This window comes from Orussus abietinus, unplaced genomic scaffold (assembly GCF_000612105.2).
Source record: "Orussus abietinus isolate OABI.00-Male unplaced genomic scaffold, Oabi_2.0 scaffold145, whole genome shotgun sequence".
Taxonomy (NCBI): Eukaryota; Metazoa; Arthropoda; class Insecta; order Hymenoptera; family Orussidae; genus Orussus; species Orussus abietinus.
The window spans coordinates 79,026-101,474 of NW_019394300.1; the positions used below are offsets into that span (position 1 = coordinate 79,026).

General features: G+C 42.5%; 1 protein-coding gene across 2 annotated transcripts in view; it reads left to right on the forward strand.

The window, feature by feature from the left end:
* The window catches only part of LOC105694333 (protein kinase C, brain isozyme), a 62,328-nt gene that overhangs the window by 25,107 nt on the left and 14,772 nt on the right, over positions 1-22,449 (forward strand). Inside the window, exons 2-4 of one of the 2 annotated variants that reach the window (XM_012414870.1) lie at positions 4,085-4,116; positions 5,634-5,716; positions 17,219-17,330. In XM_012414870.1, coding sequence (XP_012270293.1) covers positions 4,085-4,116; positions 5,634-5,716; positions 17,219-17,330 — 227 coding nt within the window. Of the gene's footprint in view, positions 1-4,084; positions 4,117-5,633; positions 5,717-17,218; positions 17,331-22,449 lie in introns of those variants that run through there. The other variant, XM_012414871.1, reaches the window with a different exon arrangement.

Here is a 22,449-nt window from a genome sequence, read left to right on the forward strand (position 1 = left end):
TTTATGAAATTTTACTCTAAACTGGGTGTATCGATTTATTTCAAAGTTTACAATATGAACATGGAGGCTGCAAGGAAGGTCCTGACACCCATGAAATTTGAATCGTTTAAAAATTTGTTTATAGGTATTTTAATAATTTTGTTATTAAAAATGAAATTTCATAAGGGTCAGGACCTTCATTGTAATCTGCATATTCACGTTGTAGAGTTTGAAACGATTCGGTACACTCAGTTCGGAAAAAAGTTTCACGAACGATCGAACCCTCGGATGCCACTTTCCCGTTCCCATAATATCGGTATTTAGTTACCATTTGAATTTGTGGAAAATTGTGCGATTCCTGTTGCCTAAAGGTGAAACATCCGGAGAGGGCGTTCTTTGCACGCGTCCTCTTGGTTTTGCGCCAACTTCGTTTCGTACGATTGGGTCGAACGAGGGAAGATTGGAAAACGTAAGTGATTGCGAGCACGGCGTCCCTCGGCGGGACAATGGGAATGCTCCATTTAGTGGATGCCATCCAACAGGAATGCAGGATTCGCCAGCGGTGACCGCGGCCGAAACCCACACGGGACATTCCCACGTCGAGTCTACTCGTAGCGAGCCGTGACCATCGACAAGGATATATCCAGGATATATCCAGGATATATCCAGGATATATGGAGGCCACGAAGGCAGCAGGACCCAGAGAGAGAGAGAGAGAGCCCTTGCTCTTCCTTTTTTCAAGCGTGACAAGAGACGAAGGCAGTCTATCCGAAAGCATGAAAAAAATAGCTCCCCTGTTCTCTGCCATTGTCAGGAGCCCGATTATCGAGTTCATACGAATTTTTTTCGCACGCGAATAGATTGGCCTGAGAAATTTGGCATTGTTGCGAAGGCGCGTCCATTGGTCAACATTTGAAAGTCGTATTTGAAACTATCAATATCGCCCGCGAAATTTTATAATATTTTTGTTCGAAGTTTCATTCTGTCATGGCACACTAAACTTATAACATATTTGCAAGAAATTTATAAAATGTGTCGAATTTAGTACATACGTGTACTAATTTTCTCTCGCAATTTCACAAAGTTTAAACAGGATGTCATCAAATTATAAGTTTATTTAGAAATTTGTAATAGACGTCTACTAATTCACTTTTAGGACACTGAACGTACAATTCTCCTACAACCTTAAGTACCAAAAGTACATGAATTTGATGAATATTTCTAACAGGGTGAAGAAGATTTCGGAACACGGCGTTGTATTTCCTTGTACCATTTCGTGGTCCATATATTTTACGTCCGGGCATTTCCGTCTCTACCCTCGTCCTCGAGAAATGGCCCAGCTTCGCAGGATTTTCAATCGGACGTCTCCTAAAAATTCAGGGGAAATTCGTTTCGTTGTATCCTCCCCTTAAAAGCTCCATACGTCTCGGGAGAAAAATTCGGGCGAGGGAAACGGATCGATCGGATTTATCTCTTCCGTCCGACCGACAAATCGAGAGCAATATGGCGAGCGAACGGATTTAACCTGAAAATTCACCAAGGACTGTAAAGGGGATTCGCCCTTCCTGGGAGACGTAGGATGCCGCGGACTCCCCTTCGACAGGATATTCGGTCACGCATTCTCGAGGAGACCGAGAGGGATTTACTCCGCCATCCTTTATCCGAGGAGCTTCGCATTTTTCAAGAGGGGGAGAGTCATTTTTTTTTCATTTTCGTGAAATATGAAAATACGCGCATGTGTTCGCTGCCGCTCGTGTACTTTGTCCCGGTGTCTCTTAACTCTTTGGAATTAGGTGGGTTAAAACTGTCCCACCTTTTGCTTAGATTTTTAAAGGTGGGACCCTCTTGATACCACCGTGCCTCAACGGGTTAAGGGGATGTGAAAATGGCAGCCGAGGAGCCAATCGTTCGTGAAACTTTTCTCCGAACTGGGTGTACCGAATCGTTTCAAGCTTTATAATATGAACATGGAGACTATAAGGAAGGTCCTGACCCTCGTGAAATTTCAGTTTTTATACAAAATTTGGAAAGTATCTATAAAGAAATGGTTAAAAAATTGAATTTTCATGAGGGTCAGGACCTTCCTTACAGCTTTCGTGTTCATATGTTCAAGTTTGAAACGATTCGGTACACCCAGTCCGATGAAAAGTTTCATAAACGAGACCTCTTTGACGTCCCTTTTACATCACCTTAACTGTACAATATGGCTGCTTCCTTTCCATTTATTTATCGGTTTATTTCCTTCACCTGGTCGTTGGTCGTGAAATTTGTAAACTGTATTTAGTGTCAGCGCTTAAGGGCGCTTATTTGACGTAAAATCCAAGTAAAATACCTAATAAATTGACCGACAAAGTTGGCGAGACTCTAACCTCACTTTTTCATAGTGGTCAAAGTATACATCGCTTGCGAATAAACATTTTAGTCAAAAGAAAAGAAAGGAATGAAGAGCAATGGCAAGTAGGAGCAAGCGTTCAAAATATTTAGGCTTCGACGTTCCAGGTTTCCATAAATTCCATGGAAAATTTGGAATTTTAAGCGTATCGGGAATGGGAACTGCGGAAACACGAAGTCCCATATTCGTATAACTTACGTATGAAATTTGTAAAGTCAAATGCCTAGTCCAATTCCCTACAGAAAACTGCGTAAATTATCTAGGACATTTTATTTAGCCAACCCCGTGGCAGCTTTGGGAAATAAAAAAGATACAAAAGCCGAGAATCCGGGGATTCATCCCTCGTCGAAGCATCCCTTGCCTCGCTCGATCACCGATGTGGCGAAATAACGAGATTCCCGAGTGACGTCGGGTCTCGCGATCAAAAACTCTCGACCCTCGTCAGTCGATTAATTGGCGGGTGCCTCTCGGGCAACGTTCTCGCTAAATGGATCTCTTCTTCCCCTGCTCTCCTTTTTCCCTTTGCTCACTCTTTCTCAAAGATATTGCGCGCAGTCGACGTTTGAAGGAGAGCTCCCATTTTCTCCTCTCTCCGGCCACCGTGAAATTGCGAGCGCTCTCCGTTCCAAGGAAAAAACCCTGAAAATGCGGCTTCTATTAGCCTGTTACGAGTCCTTTTTGAATACGGGGTGTCCTAGAAAGGATCCGCCACGCGATCCTCTTCGTTTTCTTTTTTTAGGGGAAAATGCTTTCGTCATTTTATACAAACTAAATCGTATATATTTTTGCAAGTTTTCCCTGCAATTTCGATTCTTTCTTTAGAAATATGCAGCAAGTGCCGATATTTTTTGCTCGCAATTATTAAGGAAATTTTTTATGTAAAATGTTTTTATACGTTAAGAAATAAAATGTGTGTCGGTACTTCCTACATATCTTGATAGGTCAATAAATGTTTCATGGGTTTGAAGAATATCATGTTTCCCGAAGAAAAAGATTTTCGTTCTTCGTCTCGGTTTACGTTTGGCGTCTTCTTCGCGCTCGGCGAATTTTTTGCGCTTTCCTCCACTTTGCAGTCGCCGGTACTTCGCCGATAATATTTTCCGGAAGGGTTCTTTCCCCGGTGGAGTTTCTGCCTCCGTTATACGAGGCTTCCTAAAAATATCCTCGACGGAAGTTTGCTTAACTTTCGAAACTCTCTTGATGAACCATTCGACGCTTTCCATTCTATAAACGATCCTCTATGAAGAGGATCCTGAACATCTTCGCTGAATTTATGTCCGCCATTCGACAATATACATGCAACAACGTATTATTACAATTTAATACCTCGCGAAAGGATCCACCGTCCCGTTGCGTCGACCTTGTTATCCTCTTTAGTGCGCCTTAAGGCGTTACGAAAGGGTCATTCTATATCAAAACGTCAAAACATAAAATTTTTCTCCAAATTGGATGCACCTAATGATTTGAATCTTCAGTACGTGGCTATGCACGTTCTAAGGAAGAACGCGATGCTCGTGAAATTTCATTCAAAAGTAAAATTCTTTTATTTATCTTTATTTATCTCTATTTCTTTCAGACTAAAACCAAAGACACTTTTTTGGAGTAATGAAATTTCATGATCGCCACGTTCTTTCTTAAAATCTCAATAATCGCGCGCTGATAAAAATCGATGGTAATTGAAATAATTGACAATTTAATTTCTTTCGGTTTCAGGGGCTTTGGAAAACAGGGATACCAATGCCAAGGTGAGTGTCACGGATCCTCGAGGTCGGCAACCCTCCTCGAGAGGGAAATCTCGATCGGCCACGTTTGCATTCGATCGATGCTCGCCCGACCGGCAAGCCTTTTAAGTTCAATAAGTACCCAATTACTACATTCGCGTCGTTCGTCGTCCTTCTCCGAGCACTTCGGATGTATGAAGTCCACGAACCCAACCGTTCGGTTTGTATTCCGGCGAAGGCAACGGATCCGAAAGAGACGTTCTTTCCCTCCCTCTCTTTTTGCCGTTAGATTGGCCACTACCCATAAATATGCGGGATGAAAATTATAATAATCTAAGTATTATAAACCTAACCAGTTTTGCTGGCGGACAAAACTACCCACAAATATTCCGCGTACGAAACAAGAATTTAATGATTCGGAGTACCATTTACATCTTCGCGTTTGTCGTCATTTTGAAAGAGACAATAGGGTATCTACTTGAAATGACAATTGTATCGTCTTAAAACGTTAAAACGGAAACGAAAATGTCCGTATTCATCCTTTTTTGAGCAATCTCGTTTGAACGTCTTTTGTGCTTCTCGGAACAATTTCCTTATTCCCGACGGAGTCGGCATTCCGCCTTCCGGAGATCCCAAAATATCCGGCTACGAAGTATCGTAAAAGAAACCTGTTTACATGATCTCTTTTCTTCCATGGACTCCCGGCGAGCCTGGCGCATTCTTTTCCGTTCCTCCGAGATATTAATTCCTTCGTAAATAACCTCTTTCAAACTTCCCGATCCGTCGCGGTTTATATCTTCTCGATGCACCTCTTTGACTCCCTGGCGGAATGAAAAGAAATGTTCTTCGTTTATCGTGACGCCACCGCGAAGCAATTAATAAACGGACAATATTGAGACGCTAAAAAGGCGACAAAATAAACACCATGGATGTTTTTAATCGGTCATCCAAACTCCAAACATGACACGTTGGATATCCGTCGTTTTTCTTTGCAGCGTTCGGACGAAGGCAAGAATAAAAACTCTTACAATTTTTTCGGTAGAAATGAAAAATGAGGTGAAAAAATGATCGCTCTTCGCCACCGAAAGTTTATCGCAGACTTGTACATTTTAACCATTCCGAATTAAAAGGTCACCTAACCCCCAAAATCTTAGCTAGAAACGAATTTTATGTACTATATATGTACTGGTGATGATATTTCTTGATACGTTAGATTTTTAACGGAGCTTAGCGTAATTAAAGCGACGAAACCTTATACCTCAACCAAATAGGAACGGTAAATCTACCGAAAACAAAGGAGTTGTTTTTTTTTTCAATGCCATATCCTGCACGTTTCCTTTATCATGACGCGAAGCAACGCGGAATGCACGAGACAGCCGATCCATGCCTCGTCGCATGTTGCCTCCGTTCGGTATCGAAATCAGCTTGGAATTTACAAAACGGAGGCTTTATCGTTAGCGGTACTTGTTGCACTTAAATATTTGCGATCGAAAGAGACAAAGGAACGTCCCTGACGTCGATCCTCCTTTGACGTGTTGCAGTGTGCAGCTTCGTCGTCCACAAGAGATGTCACGAATACGTCACATTCACGTGTCCTGGAGCTGACAAGGGCGCCGATTCCGACGTGAGTTTTGCGTTTCTATTTTGTCCTCCGACAACTTCCTGGTCTTCGACCCTTCGTTCCCGCTCCCATGTTCATTTTTTTACTTATGGAGAAATGGGGGGCACTCAAACTCAACGTCAGTCCTGAAACGAAGTTCTCGACATGGATCTAGGCATGGAAATCAGAATTTAGACACGGAGCCGAAGTTCGAGACGCGAGCCATTTTTCTTTATCGATTAAGGGGATGTGAGAGGTCAATCGCTCGTGAAACTTTTCTACAAACTGGGTGTACCGGGTGTACCGAATCGTTGCAAACTTTACAACATTGATGTGGAGGCCCTAAGGTAGGTCCTGAAACTCATAAAATTTCACTTTTTACAAAAAATGTTGAAAACATCTGTAAACAAATTTTGTAAAAATTGAAATTTGATGGATGCCAGAACCTTCCTTATAGTTCCTTTATTCCCGTGGTAAAGTTTGAAACAATGCGATACACGCAGCTCGGAGAAAAGTGTCACGAACGATTGACCCCTCGCATCCTCTTAATCGCGATCTAGCATGGCAAGAAATATAGAGACCGTGAAATCGTGTTGTACGTTGCTTTTAAGAATACAGACGTTAAAACGCGGGACGGTAACGGTTACCGGGTACTTTAGATTTCTTTTATATCCGTTTAAAAGACGCCAGAACGCTTGTAAAGAAATATGGCCGCCCCCGCCCCCGTTCTTTTCCCCTTCGTCTCGAGCTTCGCTCCCCGAAATCCCTTTCTTCTTAAATCCATGCCTTTCGCATTAACCCTTTGCGATCCGAATTTCCGCGATCGCCTCATAAACGTTGAGTCGAACTCGAGACGGAACCGCAGAGGGTTGAGAATCCGGGAACGAGTCGGCCATGTTGGATTTTGGCGACGGAGGAAATAGCACTAAGTTTCCGGCGACTATTCCTCGAAGCGAACGATACTTGTCGAGGAAAATCAGGGCAAGAAGGTCCGAGGTATTCGCGTCATTTTAAAACGAATCGTGCACTAGGAAACGAGACGTCGTGCTTCGAAAATCGATCCGTCGGGCCCAATGACGGAATTAGGATTTCAAGGCAATGATCCTACAATTAACGCGATGTTATCGCAAGCACGGACAGGCTGACATATTTTACCCGCCTCGACGAAAACGTGAAAGGTGTAACCAAATACCCTGGGGGAATTTCGCACGGTTTTCTCGCCTCTGGCGACACGATTCAATGTGGCCGACTTGGTTTTATCAGGTCCTTGATTCAGGACAGGGTAACTACACGCGTAGGGACAAAATGAAAGTTAACAAAGGGACTGTGGGAAGAGGACCCAAGCGTGACATGCTTATGCGAACTTTTAAACGACACGTGAAACAAAGGTAACTGAATTTATTAAAAAAAAAAAAAAAAAAGAAATAGGTCACGATTTTACACGACTCCTGTTTCCATCCGAGCCAGATTTCGACTAAGTTTTTGCGACGAACGACTAAACAACGATGGACTGTAACGATACTGTAACGAGGGGAACGACCGAAGCGATTTACACGACAGTTTCAAAACGACCGACTCCTTCCCTAGGTATCGCCGCCTTTATAGGCACACGCGATAAAGGCGAAAACGTCGTATATGAATCATTTTTTCCCGGGAAAGGAAACGACGCACGGCGATCCGAACCGATCGCGACTCATTAAAGGCGTGTAGAGCAACAAGGCATTTCAAAGTATAAGGAAATAAGATACGCCCTACGAGACGTTTAAAAAATGTCCAAACGTACATCCTCATGCCTCCAGCAGTTAGGGATGAGTCGCGCTGAAATTCAGAACTACAATCCCGATGGGGCTTTTGTATTCTCTCGTCGAGAAGCCAGCTTATCCCCGCATTACCGTGAAGTCCGTTTTGTTCGGTGCATTGTATTCAAATGCAAATCCTACCCTGTTAAAAAAAAGTACTGTCATTTTATAACACTCGTTGAACGTTTTATTCAAACGTGGTACTCTAATTTTATCATTTGTTTTCAAATAAAGTTTCTAACGTATGTTACAGATCTGATTATATTAATTTTTTAGATTTATTTTAATTATTATATACTTTACTAGAAATATTCGTGAAACTCGTACACTTAGTGCATAAAGTTGTAGTAAAATTTTCAATTTTAATGCAAACCATTTTATTTCGGGAATCACGATCTGCCGGTTTGTTCGTTCGGTCTACATCGGATCGCTATACCCCGATAAGAATCGACAGAAATTTACATACATTTTTACATACCTTATAAATGAAGGTTTACATAGAAAAACGTATAATGGAAAAATAACAAATTAGAAAAAGTATAAATATACAAAGCATTGCACATTTATCGTTTAAGTGCATTTTTACTTGAATCAGATTAATATTAGATTCTAATTTTCTATACTTAACTTACATGCTGAATTTGATATTACAAAGAAATTGTAATTTTACTGCAATTTATTGTGGCACCGAAATAACCGCAGCTTGAGTATGTAAATTTACGTTTTTATCATTGTACAATCTAGATTTTTGTCAAAATTATGTACAATTTAGAAAATTGTAATAATTTGCAATAGTTTCGATCAAGCGGGTCTTTCCGCGAGCAAATTTTGTCCTCGCAACCCGCTGGAGGCCATCGTTCGATCCTGACAGACCACTTGAAAACTCATTAACTAAGACCTATTACGCGGTATAGACGGATACCCACTCGGCATGGACGGTTTAATTACATCAATGCGAACTGTGCCATCGGCATATAGTTCGTATCCGGTCTGGATCCGGCTAGTGTTAAATCCAATCCAAAATCGTGGGACAAATCGATCCGTAAAGACTTTTAGCGATTTCCTTAACGTGATATTCGCTATTTTTCGACAAAACTTGTCATGGTTGAACAATTCATTTATAAGTTCGTCGAGGAAACTTTCTAAACGGATTTGTTACATATTTTATATGGACGAATAGAAACGGTTCGGTTAACTGACTGAACACGTAACGAGGACCATCATACAAGCACTTGGTTTTAACATGAACATGTCTTATCGCTGGGAGTCGGTCAAAAATGTGCGTCACGTCGTTTTCAAACGCGTTCTTTGTCACCATGATTTTCTGATACCCTTACGAATGCGTTGCTATGATTTTTCAACTTTGTTACTTTCTATCCGATTTGGCTGATTCTTTTTGCAACGCGTATAGTTGTTTTTTTTTTAACGCTCTAACATCGCTTGCATCGCTGCCGCTGCTCCGGGAAGGCAATAGTTCCATGTTATTATTCACAAGATTTTGTGTCCCATTGATTTCTCTTTGTCCACCGTTGTAGGATGTAACTAGTAACTAGCTAACTACCTAGTCAGTGACACGTATCGTGTCGCGTTCCTAAATGTATCGCGATGATTAATTTAATTACTCCATTTAATTACTATGAAAGGGAACTCGTCCCTGTTTTTACCCCTCTTTGACGTTTCGTTCTCCGTTCTCGGGATCGTTTCAGCCTCCGTAGACGATATCGTTGCAGCCCCAATTTTCTGTACCGTGCATTGTGAATCGTGCGGGCTAAAAGCTTCATAAGACATGTTCATGACCTCGTGCCTTCTCCACGAGGTAAAGAAGGTACGAGTTTTGATTCCAACTCGACGGATCTGTCCGAGATCTTCTCTCACGACCGGTCTTATCAAAATTAAGCCGTATCGAGTTCGCCACAATCGGATCGGTCCCTGTAGACTCTTTAATCGGGGAAACGAGGCTTTCGATCCGTCCAAGCTGGAGCAATCCGATGGTCAAACTCGAAGGCTACTTTGGCTCCCACCGGATTATTCCAGCGAAATATTTGACATGGATCGATCGGACGACACGCAAACTCGAAAGGGTTTACCCGGGGTGAACGACCCCGAACGATTCCGACGGATCGAAGTCGATTAATTGGCGATTATCGCCGATGCCCCGGCGTCTCCGGAGCGTCTCCGGAGCGTCTCCGGAGCGTCTCCGGAGCGTCTCCGGGGCGACTCCGTTTTCATTTGCGAATATCGCCTCGAATAATCCCCTAAATGAGCGCGGCCGTGGGCGGTGCCGGAAGACGGTCGACCTTGGATGGCCATCGTTTTCTGGACCGACCTCGAAGAGCTCTCCTTCTTGCAATCCAATCTCGGATGGTCCTTTTTTCCGGGCCGACCTTGGACTCTCCTCTTTCAGGTCGACCTCACAGGGCGGGGAGAAAAGTTCCCGTGCGAGCTTGAAAACGTTTGGAGACGAACCTGTATACGAAGACTTTTCCCCCATCCCGAGCATACATACAGGTATGTACCCCGTCCCTCAATTTACGCGCAGTATCCGTTCCACGTGGATTCGTTTTCCGCGAAAGAAAATCGCGTAGAGTCTGTCGGGACAAAAGAAAAATTAGTAGAAGTAGAAGCTAGGATGTATCAGCTTTTGAGGTACATATTAAAAAAAAAGGACGTTTCTAAAACAAAAGTAAATTTAATTCGATGTCGCCATCGCTACTGTAATTCAAAACGTTCAGTCTTTTCTATTTAATTGGCACAAACGTATCGCCTGAAATATTTGGCAGTTCGACATCATTTTCATCGTTAACGTTAATATATTTTCTGGTCGCGTAAATTAAGATCGCGCATAAAAACTACCACGTAAATTGAGGAAGGGGTGGATACATATTTAAAGGTAACATATTCATATTATTTGTATACAGGGCGGGGAAAAAGTTTTCGCCCAAAGTTTCATTCCGAAACGTTTGCAGGATTGTACGGAAATGCCTCCTCTCCTTTTCCGGTCGATCTCGAAGAAGCCTTTTAAAAAGTCGAGCCGACCTTGGATGGTCCTCCTCTTCCGGCTTCCGGTCCGACCTCGAGTCTCGATCGCGTCGTCCTCGGTCTCGTATGTAACGGTGACCTAACGCAGGACACTCGGACGAAGCATCAGTTCAAGCAACATACCTACAACAGCCCTACCTTCTGTGACCACTGCGGTAGCCTTCTCTATGGTGTCATCCACCAGGGCATGAAGTGCCAAGGTATCACGTATGTCCTCCGTATGGTGTGCTTTCTCTCTACCTCGCTGTCTCTCTTTCTGTGTCACGCGTTTCGTGCATCTTGGGTATGACGTGTGTACAGGGTGAGTTACGTGAAATGCCCAGAACAGGGCAGAACGGTTCGTTCCTTCGAAGCCACGAATGGGTGAATCGACGCGCGCTCTGAGAAACGTTCGTGCCATTCGTGCGCTCATAGTACATAAGGTTGTCCCGGCATTATACATTTAATGTCCTGAAAGTGAATTGGGATACATTTATTAGAAATTACGAAATGAACTTTCCTTTTGGTGACATTGCGTAAAAACTTTGCGTGGGAAAATGAATACACCTGTGTACTAAATTTATGACACATATGTTATAAAATTATAATGTCCTTTTTAACAGCGCGACCAAACAAGTGCCATCCATTTTGTACCTTTCACGTGACTCGTCCTGCATATACTTACCCGCACCCTCGGTTTGTATATACACTCGGTTCTTGTATATACACCTATCGGGGATGGTCTTCAAGGGTGCGTCTCTTCTTTTTCCGAATGACCTGCACTAGTTCCCGAAGAAGCGAAACGACGAGGTCAAAATATAAAGTCGTTCTTCGAGATGAAGTTGCCGGGAGGGATGCTGGAGATGTACCAAAAATCTATGCGAAAAACTACCCAGATAGAAATTCACGATCATCGTATGACGAGGCAAATCGATTTACAAACAATTTGTTGCTGGAACAAAAATTTGCGGTCAATTTGTCGTAAGCGATTAGAGCGATATATTTACCGCATCCTCGAGTCATATGCCAGTTATGCCATAACCGATATTTATGAGCCGAAAATTCATGGAAAATATAACAGGAGCTACAATATCGTTCCGTGACATTAATTTGCGGAAATTGTATGAAGTTAGTCGATGGTACAAATGTGAGCTCCATGTTCCCGTTTCCTTCGGGCCATGACTCAAATATGAGCTATGGACGCTGGAATTGTTTATCGGTAATGCGTGAGAATTTAGCTGGACGTGTGCGGACAGACATCGAGACATTGCGGGTACTTAACTGTGTTTCATATTTAAATATTTTTGGTTCGTCATTGTGCCCTATGGACATGAGTTCCGAGTGAGGACTCGTAAGCGACGAGCTCATGATTCGTTCCATGATGTTTTATGAGAGAAAAAATCCCTTTTTCTATCTGGATAATTATTCCATGTGAATGTCCCCGGGTTATCTACTTATAGACGAAAAGGAGAGTCCTATATCTTGAAGAACCATCCCGATGTACTTACCCCTATTGTAATTACGTTATTACGTGTTTTCGTGTACGTCTTCGTGCGTGTACATAAACGGTCTCCGATGGCTCTAAACTCCGACGTAAAAATAAACGAACGAACGAAAATAGCCGCCTTCTCGCAGTAATATCCTTGAACACCCATTTAAAACAGACGTACATTGAGAAAAAATGTTCATTCAACCAAAGAAAACTTTATTAATTCCAAGAACAATTATTTTATTCAAATAAACTGTCCCAATTTCGAACAAATGTTGCATCCAATTTATTCGAGTTTACTTGAGTTAAATAATTATTCTTTGAGTTAACAAAATATTTCTTTGGTTCAATGAAATTCTTTTCTCAGGGTAGAAAAACTCTGCAACGAGAAGTCCACGATTAGCCCCGAATTAACGACGGGAACTCGAATGGGTTTCGCCACTGCTGCTTTAACGAAACTTTCGAAATTTCCCGCCTCTCCAATCTGAGGAAAGTCCGTTTCGCGTGTTTCGCGTAAACGGATTTAAGGAACTTCGTGCCTTGTTAGCGTTTTCAAAGGCGCTGCTAATGAAAGCTCTCAGCACTCGTTGCGACCCTCTTTTCTGCAGAACTGTGCAAAATGGGTGTCCAGACCTGGTGCACTGATAAAAGCAATTCATCGAACGGAAAGAAATATTTCTTTGAACGGTACCACTTAAATGTTTAGTTAAGGTGATGTGAAAGTGGCATCAAAGATGTTTCGTTTATGAAACTTTTCTCCGAACTGGGTGTACCGAATCGTTTCAAACCGGACAATGTGAATATGGAGACTGTAAGGAACGTCCTGACACCTTCATAACTACGTGTTGAAGTTTTAAATAATTCGGTGCACTCGGTTTGGAGAGCAATTTTAACTTAATATTTTTAAGTTATATATATAGAATGACCCTTTCATATCACCTTAAAAACAGGAAGGAACGGAAAAGAATCATGAACGGGACAATTGAGAATGAATTGTAAAAAGAACACAAAAATGTTAATGAGAATCGGAAGAAAGAATCGATCAGAGCCATTCGTTATTACAGAAGGAGGAATTGTGAAATTAAATCTACGCAATTTCGCTCGTTGAAGGGAAGAGAGGTAATTAAAGAAAATCAATCGCTGCTAATTGGACCTCGGAATTAATTTTTCGACGTCCATTAATTAGAGCTTTCCTCGTTCTCCGTTCCTTGTGTTATTTTAAAGTCTGGAAAAAATGTTAATCTTTAATATCAAAGCCCAGCCATGGATCAACAGGCATCGACCTGGATCGCTTAATAATTAACATCACAAATAAACATTGATTAAAAATCCGAAGTACTAAAATATTGTGTGAATACGTGTTTCATGCGTATTAAGTGTCGTTACCCCACCTCGTTTATCGCTTTTTCTCGATTATATAATGTCAATGATGTACATACACAGAATGTGTTGTCGATCCCTGCAAGTTTGCTGTGATTTCACTTCTCTTTCTCTTAAATCTCTCTTGAAGCGTTTCGTGGCTTTGTTCTTCTCTGTTTCTATCGAGAGCTATTGTCCCTTTTCATGAAAAATCTGTATATTGTCTTAAAGGACATTTCAACGTATTTTGCGCCTTCGAAGTTGTCCGTTCTTGTATTTTTTATATCCTTGTCGACTGAAAGATTGTTTCATTTCTTGGGCAATTTAGAGCCTCTCCTGAGGTTGTCTGAATTATATTGATTTGAGAATTGTCTCATTTTCTGGAGTGCGTATTTACGGTATCGAGACGAATATCTATAAATCGGTAATTTGTATTTCTTGTCCCCAAAGTTTCTAGTTGTAATAATATTGCATTCGTCGCAGAAACTGTCTAATTACTCATATTAAACGATTGTGCGCTCAGAATGTATGCCTGATTCTGTATATACTATTATATTTATGCTCTGCGGAGTAGTCTAATACTAATAATGTTGAATTCTTCGTCTCAACGATCGTTTAATCATCTGCATTCAGAATTTCCTCTCGGAATGGTTGTCTAATTTTCGTACGGTGTATTCGTCTCACATTTGTCCAATTACATCGGTATTAGGAATTTCATTTTTTACACGCGTGTCTAATTCTATGTATTATATACTTCTGGTTTCCGGAGATGTCCTGTCTTCTATACTATTTGTTTATTGCCTCGAAGATTGTCCAATCGTGTGGTTATAATGTGGCCAATGAATTATTTTGTTACTTTTCTCAGGATCATCTTCAACTTTTAAGGTGATGTGAAAGTTACGTCAAGAAGGTTTCATTTATGAAACTTGTCTCCAAACTGGGGGTACAGAATCGTTTCAAAATATACCATGTGAATATGTAGGCTATAAGGAAGGATCTGACCCCCGTAAAATTCCAACTCGAACAAATTAGATATTTTCAAAATTGAAAACGACTGACTTCTCAGATGCCACTTTCACACCCCCTTAATACCTTCATCGTCTCGAGCATTTCCGAGTACATCCTGTTTATTCGTCATCGGGGTCGTCGAATCTTCTACAAAATGAATATATCGTCAGGAAATCTATCGGATCTACCAAAACCATAATAGACACTCTCGATGTCACGTTTTCTCGTAAGTCGTATTTCAACATCTTCGTGGTGTGACGTTTTGAAAGATCTTTGTCCTCTGATCGTCAGATCTCGTGCCGCAAAGGGTGAAATTGTCGGAATAGAAAAAATTGATTTTGGTCCCTTCTCCAGGAGAAGTCAATCTTTCGGTTTCTTTCCTGACTCCTTCTCGATGACTCTTTTCCTCCACGGCGCGTTATTAGACCGTCTTTTTCTTCCTTTCAATTTCCTGCGCCCCCGATCGATGGGGCATCCTGTTGCTCTCTCGGTTCTTTGCAACCTCCTTCCTCTACATTTTCCCTTTTGCATTTTGCATTTTGCCTCGTTTCTCCCTCGCCGTCTATTTTCCAGCATAGTATCCGATACAGCGTTCGACAACGGAGGATTCTCTTGTTACGCTTCGAGCAGCAATGGTCTCGTGATAGGATGAGAAAGTAACGAATGTCGTGGGATAACGGGAAGAGGAAACTCTCGTATCAATTTCCAAGGAAATGCTAACTCTGGAGAGATTGGATATCCCGATGAGATTTGTGCCTCTTCGGGTCTCACCATGAAGAACATGATTCAGACATCGTGCCACGATGACTTCACGATAACTTCACGGTGACTTAGCAATTGTCCAATAGTAGAAGAATCAGGATATTTTCCATCGAATTCGACATTGCAATATTTATGAATGTAAATGTTGCAGCCAGAATTCTGTCGTTTCGTTAGCGTTACGACAGGACCCTAGTAGCACAAAATATTAGTCTTATATTTTCTATATATTTAACGAATATCGTACATTGTGTAAATATTTGCAAAATATTTACTTCAGAATATTACTTTTATAATATTTATATAACATTAGATGCAGGTGATTTCGTGATATGTTTCTTATGGATATACAAAACGTTTCGTTTCATTTTAATATAATAATTTGTTTCAATATTATCTGTCGAATACGATGTAAACGTTTTAAAAATACATTAAATCAAAATCACACGCTTTGCTCCCACAATGAAATAGCGGAACGAAAATATTAGAAAAAGTTTTCGTGTTTTTTGATACCAATTGAAGTGTTCGATAATAATCGTGAAGTAAAAAATGTATTTCTATTATATGTTCATAAATTAAAAATTATAATTTCTATATATGTTCAAGAATGATTAAAACTAAATATGTCATTGAGTTTGTCAAGAAATATTTCAGATATCTTTGAATGAAATCTACAAGAAATCTGAAAAAATCTGTCGCTTAAGATATTTAGCAAAGATCACAAAGAAATATTTATAAATGATTCCATGCTACTAGGACCATTGTCGAAGGAGGTGCCTCTTCGGTTCGGACGTTCCTCCACGACGCAGGATTCCCAGGGGCGCAAAATGGTCGAAGCGTTTCCGGCAGTTAGGGGTTTTTCCGCCGTTTCCCCTCCTCCCGAATCCTTTCCGCTTTTCTCCGGCGTGAACTATTCGCGCTCGCAGCCGCGTCGATAAACGACTCTGCGGGAGTTTTCGCGAGACAACGAACTCGTTAACGAGTCTCTCTCTATTTACGAGAACGTATTCCGACGTAACTCGCAGGAGAGAGACCTCGCAATTTCCAGATTGCCGGGGCGTCCCGAAACTTTCTTCCCTCCCTCGTTTCGAGCGAGTTCCTCGTTTTCCGACTCTTTCCTTTGCGCGAGCGCATGCCCGGGAACAATCGACTCGTTAATATTACGTCGGTGCTCCTCGTGGAGGGGCAAACTTCCTCGAATTCAAGTTCCGACGTTTCTTCGGGTCCGGTGGACTCCGATCGGCGGTTCCAACTTTCGAGCGAGTTCACCCGAGCGCCTTTCGCCGCTAAGCAAAATCGATGGGAATTTACGCGGATTTTTTACACCTCGTACCCGAAGTATCCTGGAGAGGAACGGAAAATGAAAATATTACATGTCATTTTATCGGGCGTTTTTACCTCAATTAATCGTAACATTATATAAATAGCGTTTCATAGTTGCAATCCCTAGATGCTCCTTTCCCTTCACCTTAGGGCGACGTGAACGTGGCGGCAAAGGGGTCTCGTTTATGACATCTTTCGACGAACCGGATGTACCGAATCGTTTCAGACTTTACAGGGTGAATATGGAGGCTATAAGGAAGGTCTCGACGCCCCGGAATTCCATTTTTTATTTTCATTTTGCTTATGTAGGATAAAAATTGAAATTTCATGGAGGTCAGGACCTTCCTCCTTAGCCTCCGTACTCACGATGTAAATTTGGAAACGATTCGACCCATCCGGTTCTGAAAAAGTTTCGTAAACGAGGTCCCTGGACGCGCCTTTCCCGTCGCCTTAAACGGCAATCGTCCCCTCGGGGGCCAAACTTCCGCGCCGTCTGGCGGGGAGAAAAGTCCCTAGACCGGACCCGGGGATCCCAGGGAAGCCCTGCCGCGATTGGCTGGAATCCCGCCATTGTGCGGCGTCGTGAATAGTGACTCGCTGCTAGATTGCTAAGTTTAATTGAATCACGGGAAGGGACGGGAAAAGCTGTCGCGCGTCTCCGTCTCCTCTGCCCCTCTTCCCCTCGTCCCGTCGTCCCGTCGTCGCGTCTCTGGAAGGCAGGATGGGAGTTGAATGAAAACCGGGCTTTTGGCCCCGTGTTTGTGTTCTCAGGCCGTGAGCGCTCCACACAAATGGGATGTTTTCACGTACCTGACGCCGACCTTCTGCGACCACTGCGGCTCGATGCTTCACGGCATCGCGCATCAGGGACTCAAGTGCTCAGGTAGCTAAATTGCGACTCGCGATGCGCCGCTTCCGGTCGATTTGTCCAGGGATAGGGCATCCTGCCGGTGGTAGCGGTCGTCCTGCTCCTCTACGATGTGCCAACGTCCTTGTTACGGCCTTATCGCGTCCTTGATCACATCCCCGGTAACGTCTTCGGGGTATCCACGGGCACCGTTAGGTCGTTTGCCCCCGGCCGGCAAAATCGGTGCCGGCGCCGCTTTTTTGTTCAACGGTAATAATGTAAATAAATGAAAGTTGCACTGTTTTTGGCAGGAAAGTCGATGCCAGCGCCGGTTTTTCCGGATGCAATGTAAATAAATAGGAGCTTGCTCCCGTGATCCGGCAATCTCCGGTCCGGCTCGGTCGCCGGTCCGGTCGTCCGGCGCGCCGGATGTCGGAACAGCGGTCGGCTTGCCGATTATAATGTAATCTTATGGGGAATGATCATCGGAGCTGGCGCCGACTCCGATTTTGCCGGGGCGGGTGAAAATTATCATGCCCGATGCGGGTGCGGATGCAAACGGCCTTAACCGGAGAAAATGGACGCCGGTTGGGAGACCGTTCGCCCGCCATCTTGGATCGTCTTGAGAAGATTTCATGTCTAGAAAGAGAGCTATTTTTTAGAGCCTTTTCTGTTAGAAAAATGACAAATGAAGTATCCGTTTACAAGCGGTTATTGTACAACTATTGAAGTACGGAAAAATCATTTTCTTTCGTGGAAATAGCTGGGACCGGTCAAAGGAAGCGTTTCCTTCCTCTCTGTGAAGAATAACTGCAAAGCAGGAGGACGAGGAATAAAAAACAACGAATTTTCATTTTTTACATGCCGTTTATGAAAAAAAATATGTATGGCATTAAAAAATATGACTCTTTATAAAAGTGGTGAATGTTTGAGAACGGATATCACTTTTACTTCAAAATTTAGTATAAGAATATCTGTAGCAAGGTCGATTCTTAAAATGTCGCAAAACACCTACACGTTTCTTTCATAAAATCTCATAAAGAACATGAAAGCATTTAGATTTTCCTTTGCGTGCTGTTCCTTATATCAATCGGCCCCAACTATGCCATTTTATTCGAAATGAACTTTCTCCCCCGAACTGCAATAACTGTACAAGAAATGCTTGTTGACAGGTAATTTATTTTCTTTGTTATTTTCTAAAAAAATACTCGAAAATAGCTGTTTTTTAGGCGCCGAAGTAATGCAAGTCCTGATACGTTTACGTGTTAATTTAGTTTCAAAATGCAAAATCGTAACGAACGATCTTAAAAATGAATGTCAACACCTTAGAAATGTCATAACCTGAACCTTTATAATACAGTTTCAGTTTGTTATTTACCTTAATATATACAAATATACCCAAGCATTAATTACAGGTTTATAAAGAAATCTTCATTTTATCCATTTTACCTGGATGTTGACTTCGTATAGATAACTGTGACATACCTTCGAAGTATTCTAAGATGTCGGACACGTATTATATGTAATCAGGATCAGGATTTCCCCTAATTCAGGATATCCCCAGGATGTTCTCCGAGTCAGGGGTCGATAGAAAGGGGATGAAACAAGATGGCGGACGACGATTCCCTCCTAATCACAGTCCTACAAGGAGGTACTACATATTCCACTGGGGGAGGCAGGAATAATACCCTAGGTGAGGCCATCTTCGGGTGGAAAGATAGCATTGGCTTAAGGTCATATGAAAGGGTTACTCATATATATATATATAAAACGTAAAGAGATTTATAAAATTTTCCTCCAAACTGGAGGCACCGAGTCACTTAAAACTTCAACACGTGATTATGAAGGCCCTAAGAAAGAACGCGGTGCTCATAAAATTTCACTTTTGAAAATATTTTTTTTTATTCGGTAGAACCGATCCGATCTCAAATTATGCGATGGACAGAAACAACAAACACAATTTCAGATTAGTAGGAATGAAACATTATTCCGTGATACTGCTCGTAACTCAAGTTTCGCGATTCAGCGAAAATTTAATTAAACTCCATAATTTCGATACTTCTTTCAACCGAATAATTGCAGGTGGAATTAAAATTAGGACCCGGGTCTTTTATGTGCTAATTTATTACGTATGAGTCAAAGATTATATTATAAACGTTTTATTTGAATACTCCTTGTCTATGCAAGATGCCGCAGTATTTTATAAATCTATTGTCGTTTAGTACCCATTCATGGTAACACTTTTTGTAAACCATTTTAATAAAAATTGTTTGCGTTAATCATTCGCACATGGAAAGAAGTTCCAATTTTATGTCTTTCTTTAGCGATTATTATAAATATCCATAATAATTGTTACATAAATTCATAATTATTATTGTTTATTGGAATTATTCTTCAATGGAAGTAAGCCAATGACTCTGTTAGCAGCAACCCGTCGAGTTACCAAAATGGCCTCACTAAAGGAGTCACTTCCTCCACCGAAGTGAATAGTTCGAAAGCACGCACGTAGGAAATAACTGGACAAAGCCTAGGCATAAAGGGTTGTAACCTAAGGGGCGAGAAGAATGAAAAGCTATTGTCGCGGATACGAGGAACCAAGTTGGCCGCAATATTCTTTTCTTGCAGCCTTTTATCCGACAGCCGGGTCTCAATTGAAATGTTTCTCCCTGGGACTACAACTTTTCAATTAATGTCATCTTTCCTGATACCGAATAAATTGACCATTCCACCGAGTTTTAACATTAATCTAGCAGAGATTAATGAAGGAAGAAAGAAGAAATTTTCGGGTCAAATAGAGCTTTACTGCTTTCTGTCAACGAAACGATATCGAATTAAATTCATGCAAATTACAAACAACATTCAATTTTGTTAAGCTCAGTTTCGCTAAGTCTGGGTGTTTAACTTATCGTCGTCGCGTTCCGTGGGTCCAAACGTCTCGGAACGAAAAGTTAATTTGCTTCAAGGAGTCACTTTAGACTCTGTCCATTTATTTCCTATCCTACATCCACGTTGGCAGGTGAAGTCCCGATTTCAAAGCCCGTCCTAGTACCTCATCTTTAGGCCATTTGCCCTCACCCCGGCAAAACCGGCACCGGCACCGATTTTTCACCCAGAAGTAACGTAACTTTCGTTCATCGACATTATTATCGGCAAAAGACCGGTACCGGCGGATGGATCCTGGATGCGATGTAAATAAATGGGAGCCCACCCGGCCGTCTAGGGCGCCGGTGCCGGAACAGCGATCGGCTTGCCGATTCTAATGTAATCTTGGGTGAAATGGTCACCGACTTCGATTTTGCCCGGGGCAAACGACGCCTCTTGTCCGTAGTCTTCGAAGGTCTAAGGGACGTTTTGACGTTAAAAGTAAGGTACGAGGACGAGACCCCACCCCAAGTCCACGTCGAATCCGCCGGCACCCTTAGACCCGCTAGTTAGTTCCCATCTAGCGGATCCTCGTCCAGTGGCCGCGGTAGCAAAGGGTCCCTTCGAGGTGGCTTCTCTTCGCGGCCCTTTTTGGGGCCGTTCCGATCGAGCACTCGCGTCCTTTACGGACGCGCTTCGACGCCTCGGGTCTAGGGACTTCGGGCGTGCCAACGGACCCGGGAGATGCAAGACTGCACGCCAAAGGCGCGCCCTTCCTCTTCGACCGTCCATCCACTGTCTCCCCGTTCGCATCCGAATCGATGACTCATTGGCCATTGCGTACCGGGTGAGCATTGTTTGCCAACAATTTGGCAACGTCATGGAGCCCGCAAACCTAACCATTCCCGTGGTATTGCGAATTGGAAGGCAGCGCGATCTCCTGTGCCGCTCTTTTGGATAGGCAGTCGCCATATCGCGCAATTATATCACGTAAAGAGAGAAAAAGGGGAAGAAACTCCAGGGTTTCTTCTTCCTGGATAAACTCGTCTTCGAGAGCCCCCCTGTTGGCCAACAATGTTCTTAGATGGTACCGGCTTTAAGGGGACGTGAAAGTGGCACCTGAGATGTCAATCGTTCATAAAACTCTTCTCTAAACTTTTGTCTCGACCGAATCGTTTCAAACTTTACAACGTGAACATGGAGGCTCGTGATTAACATTGAAACGTTTGAAACGTTTCGGTAACCCCAGTTCGGAGAAAAGACATCTTTGACGCCACTTGCTCGTCACCTTAATGGCCTTTGCAAATACCTCGCGTAATGCCGAACACCGCCATCTGAAAGTTTCCGCATTCGATTGACCAGTTCTTCCCAGCGTGCTTACAATTTGCAGTTACGCGAGATATCTGCGAAGGTCTTGGCGCTCTTTCCTCTCTTCCGTCGTTCTATTATTTTTGCGCCCATCAGCTGTCCACTCCGTCGTCTGCCGGCCCTTTCTCGAACGCTCGCTTCGTTCTCTCTACGTGTACCATTGCGTCGATGCCTAATGTATCCGCTACCCTTGTACATACATACGTAACACCTGCCCTCGAGACGCTCTCGAAAGCGATTGGCTCGTCGGAACGGAACTGGGAATTTCCCTAGATTCGAATTTCGATTCTGTTCCGATACGCGCTGGCAGGACGGAGGACCGATATAAACACGGATCATGGACCGTAGATGAAACCGGATGGACCTGAATATTTAGTGTTTGGCTTAGAAGGTGACACGTGCATGCAATGAAAATGACAAAGTTTCTCTAGAGTCCTCACTTTCTGCATTTTCATTAGATTTCAGTTACAGAATTGACTCCCTGAACCTTACTTTAAGCGTAGGGTGTAAAGGTCATGGACAACGCGTTAAGCTTTGAATGATATCACGCGAGAGTTACGTTTTATCAACCGATGCCGTCAGATTATAGCTATCCGTTACCGTGCGCGATAATTGGCGCACAATATGTTATTAGCCTTCCTCGATTCGAGCACGAAAAGGCAATCAACCATATTTTTCCATTCGCGCGATGCCGAAGAGACATCGTTAGTAATGAAACGTACATTTCGAGATTTTCAATCGATATTGTATGCGAAAAAGGGGAGAGTTATTATGAATACCATGAAATAAATTTGGGCAGATCAAAATGCAATGCTACGAAAATATAATTAGCAATGATCGATNATATTCTAAGATTTACTCTCTGTCTGGTATACGAAAAGAGGAAAATTCAAACGCGATTACGAAATTATTAAATAAATTCGGG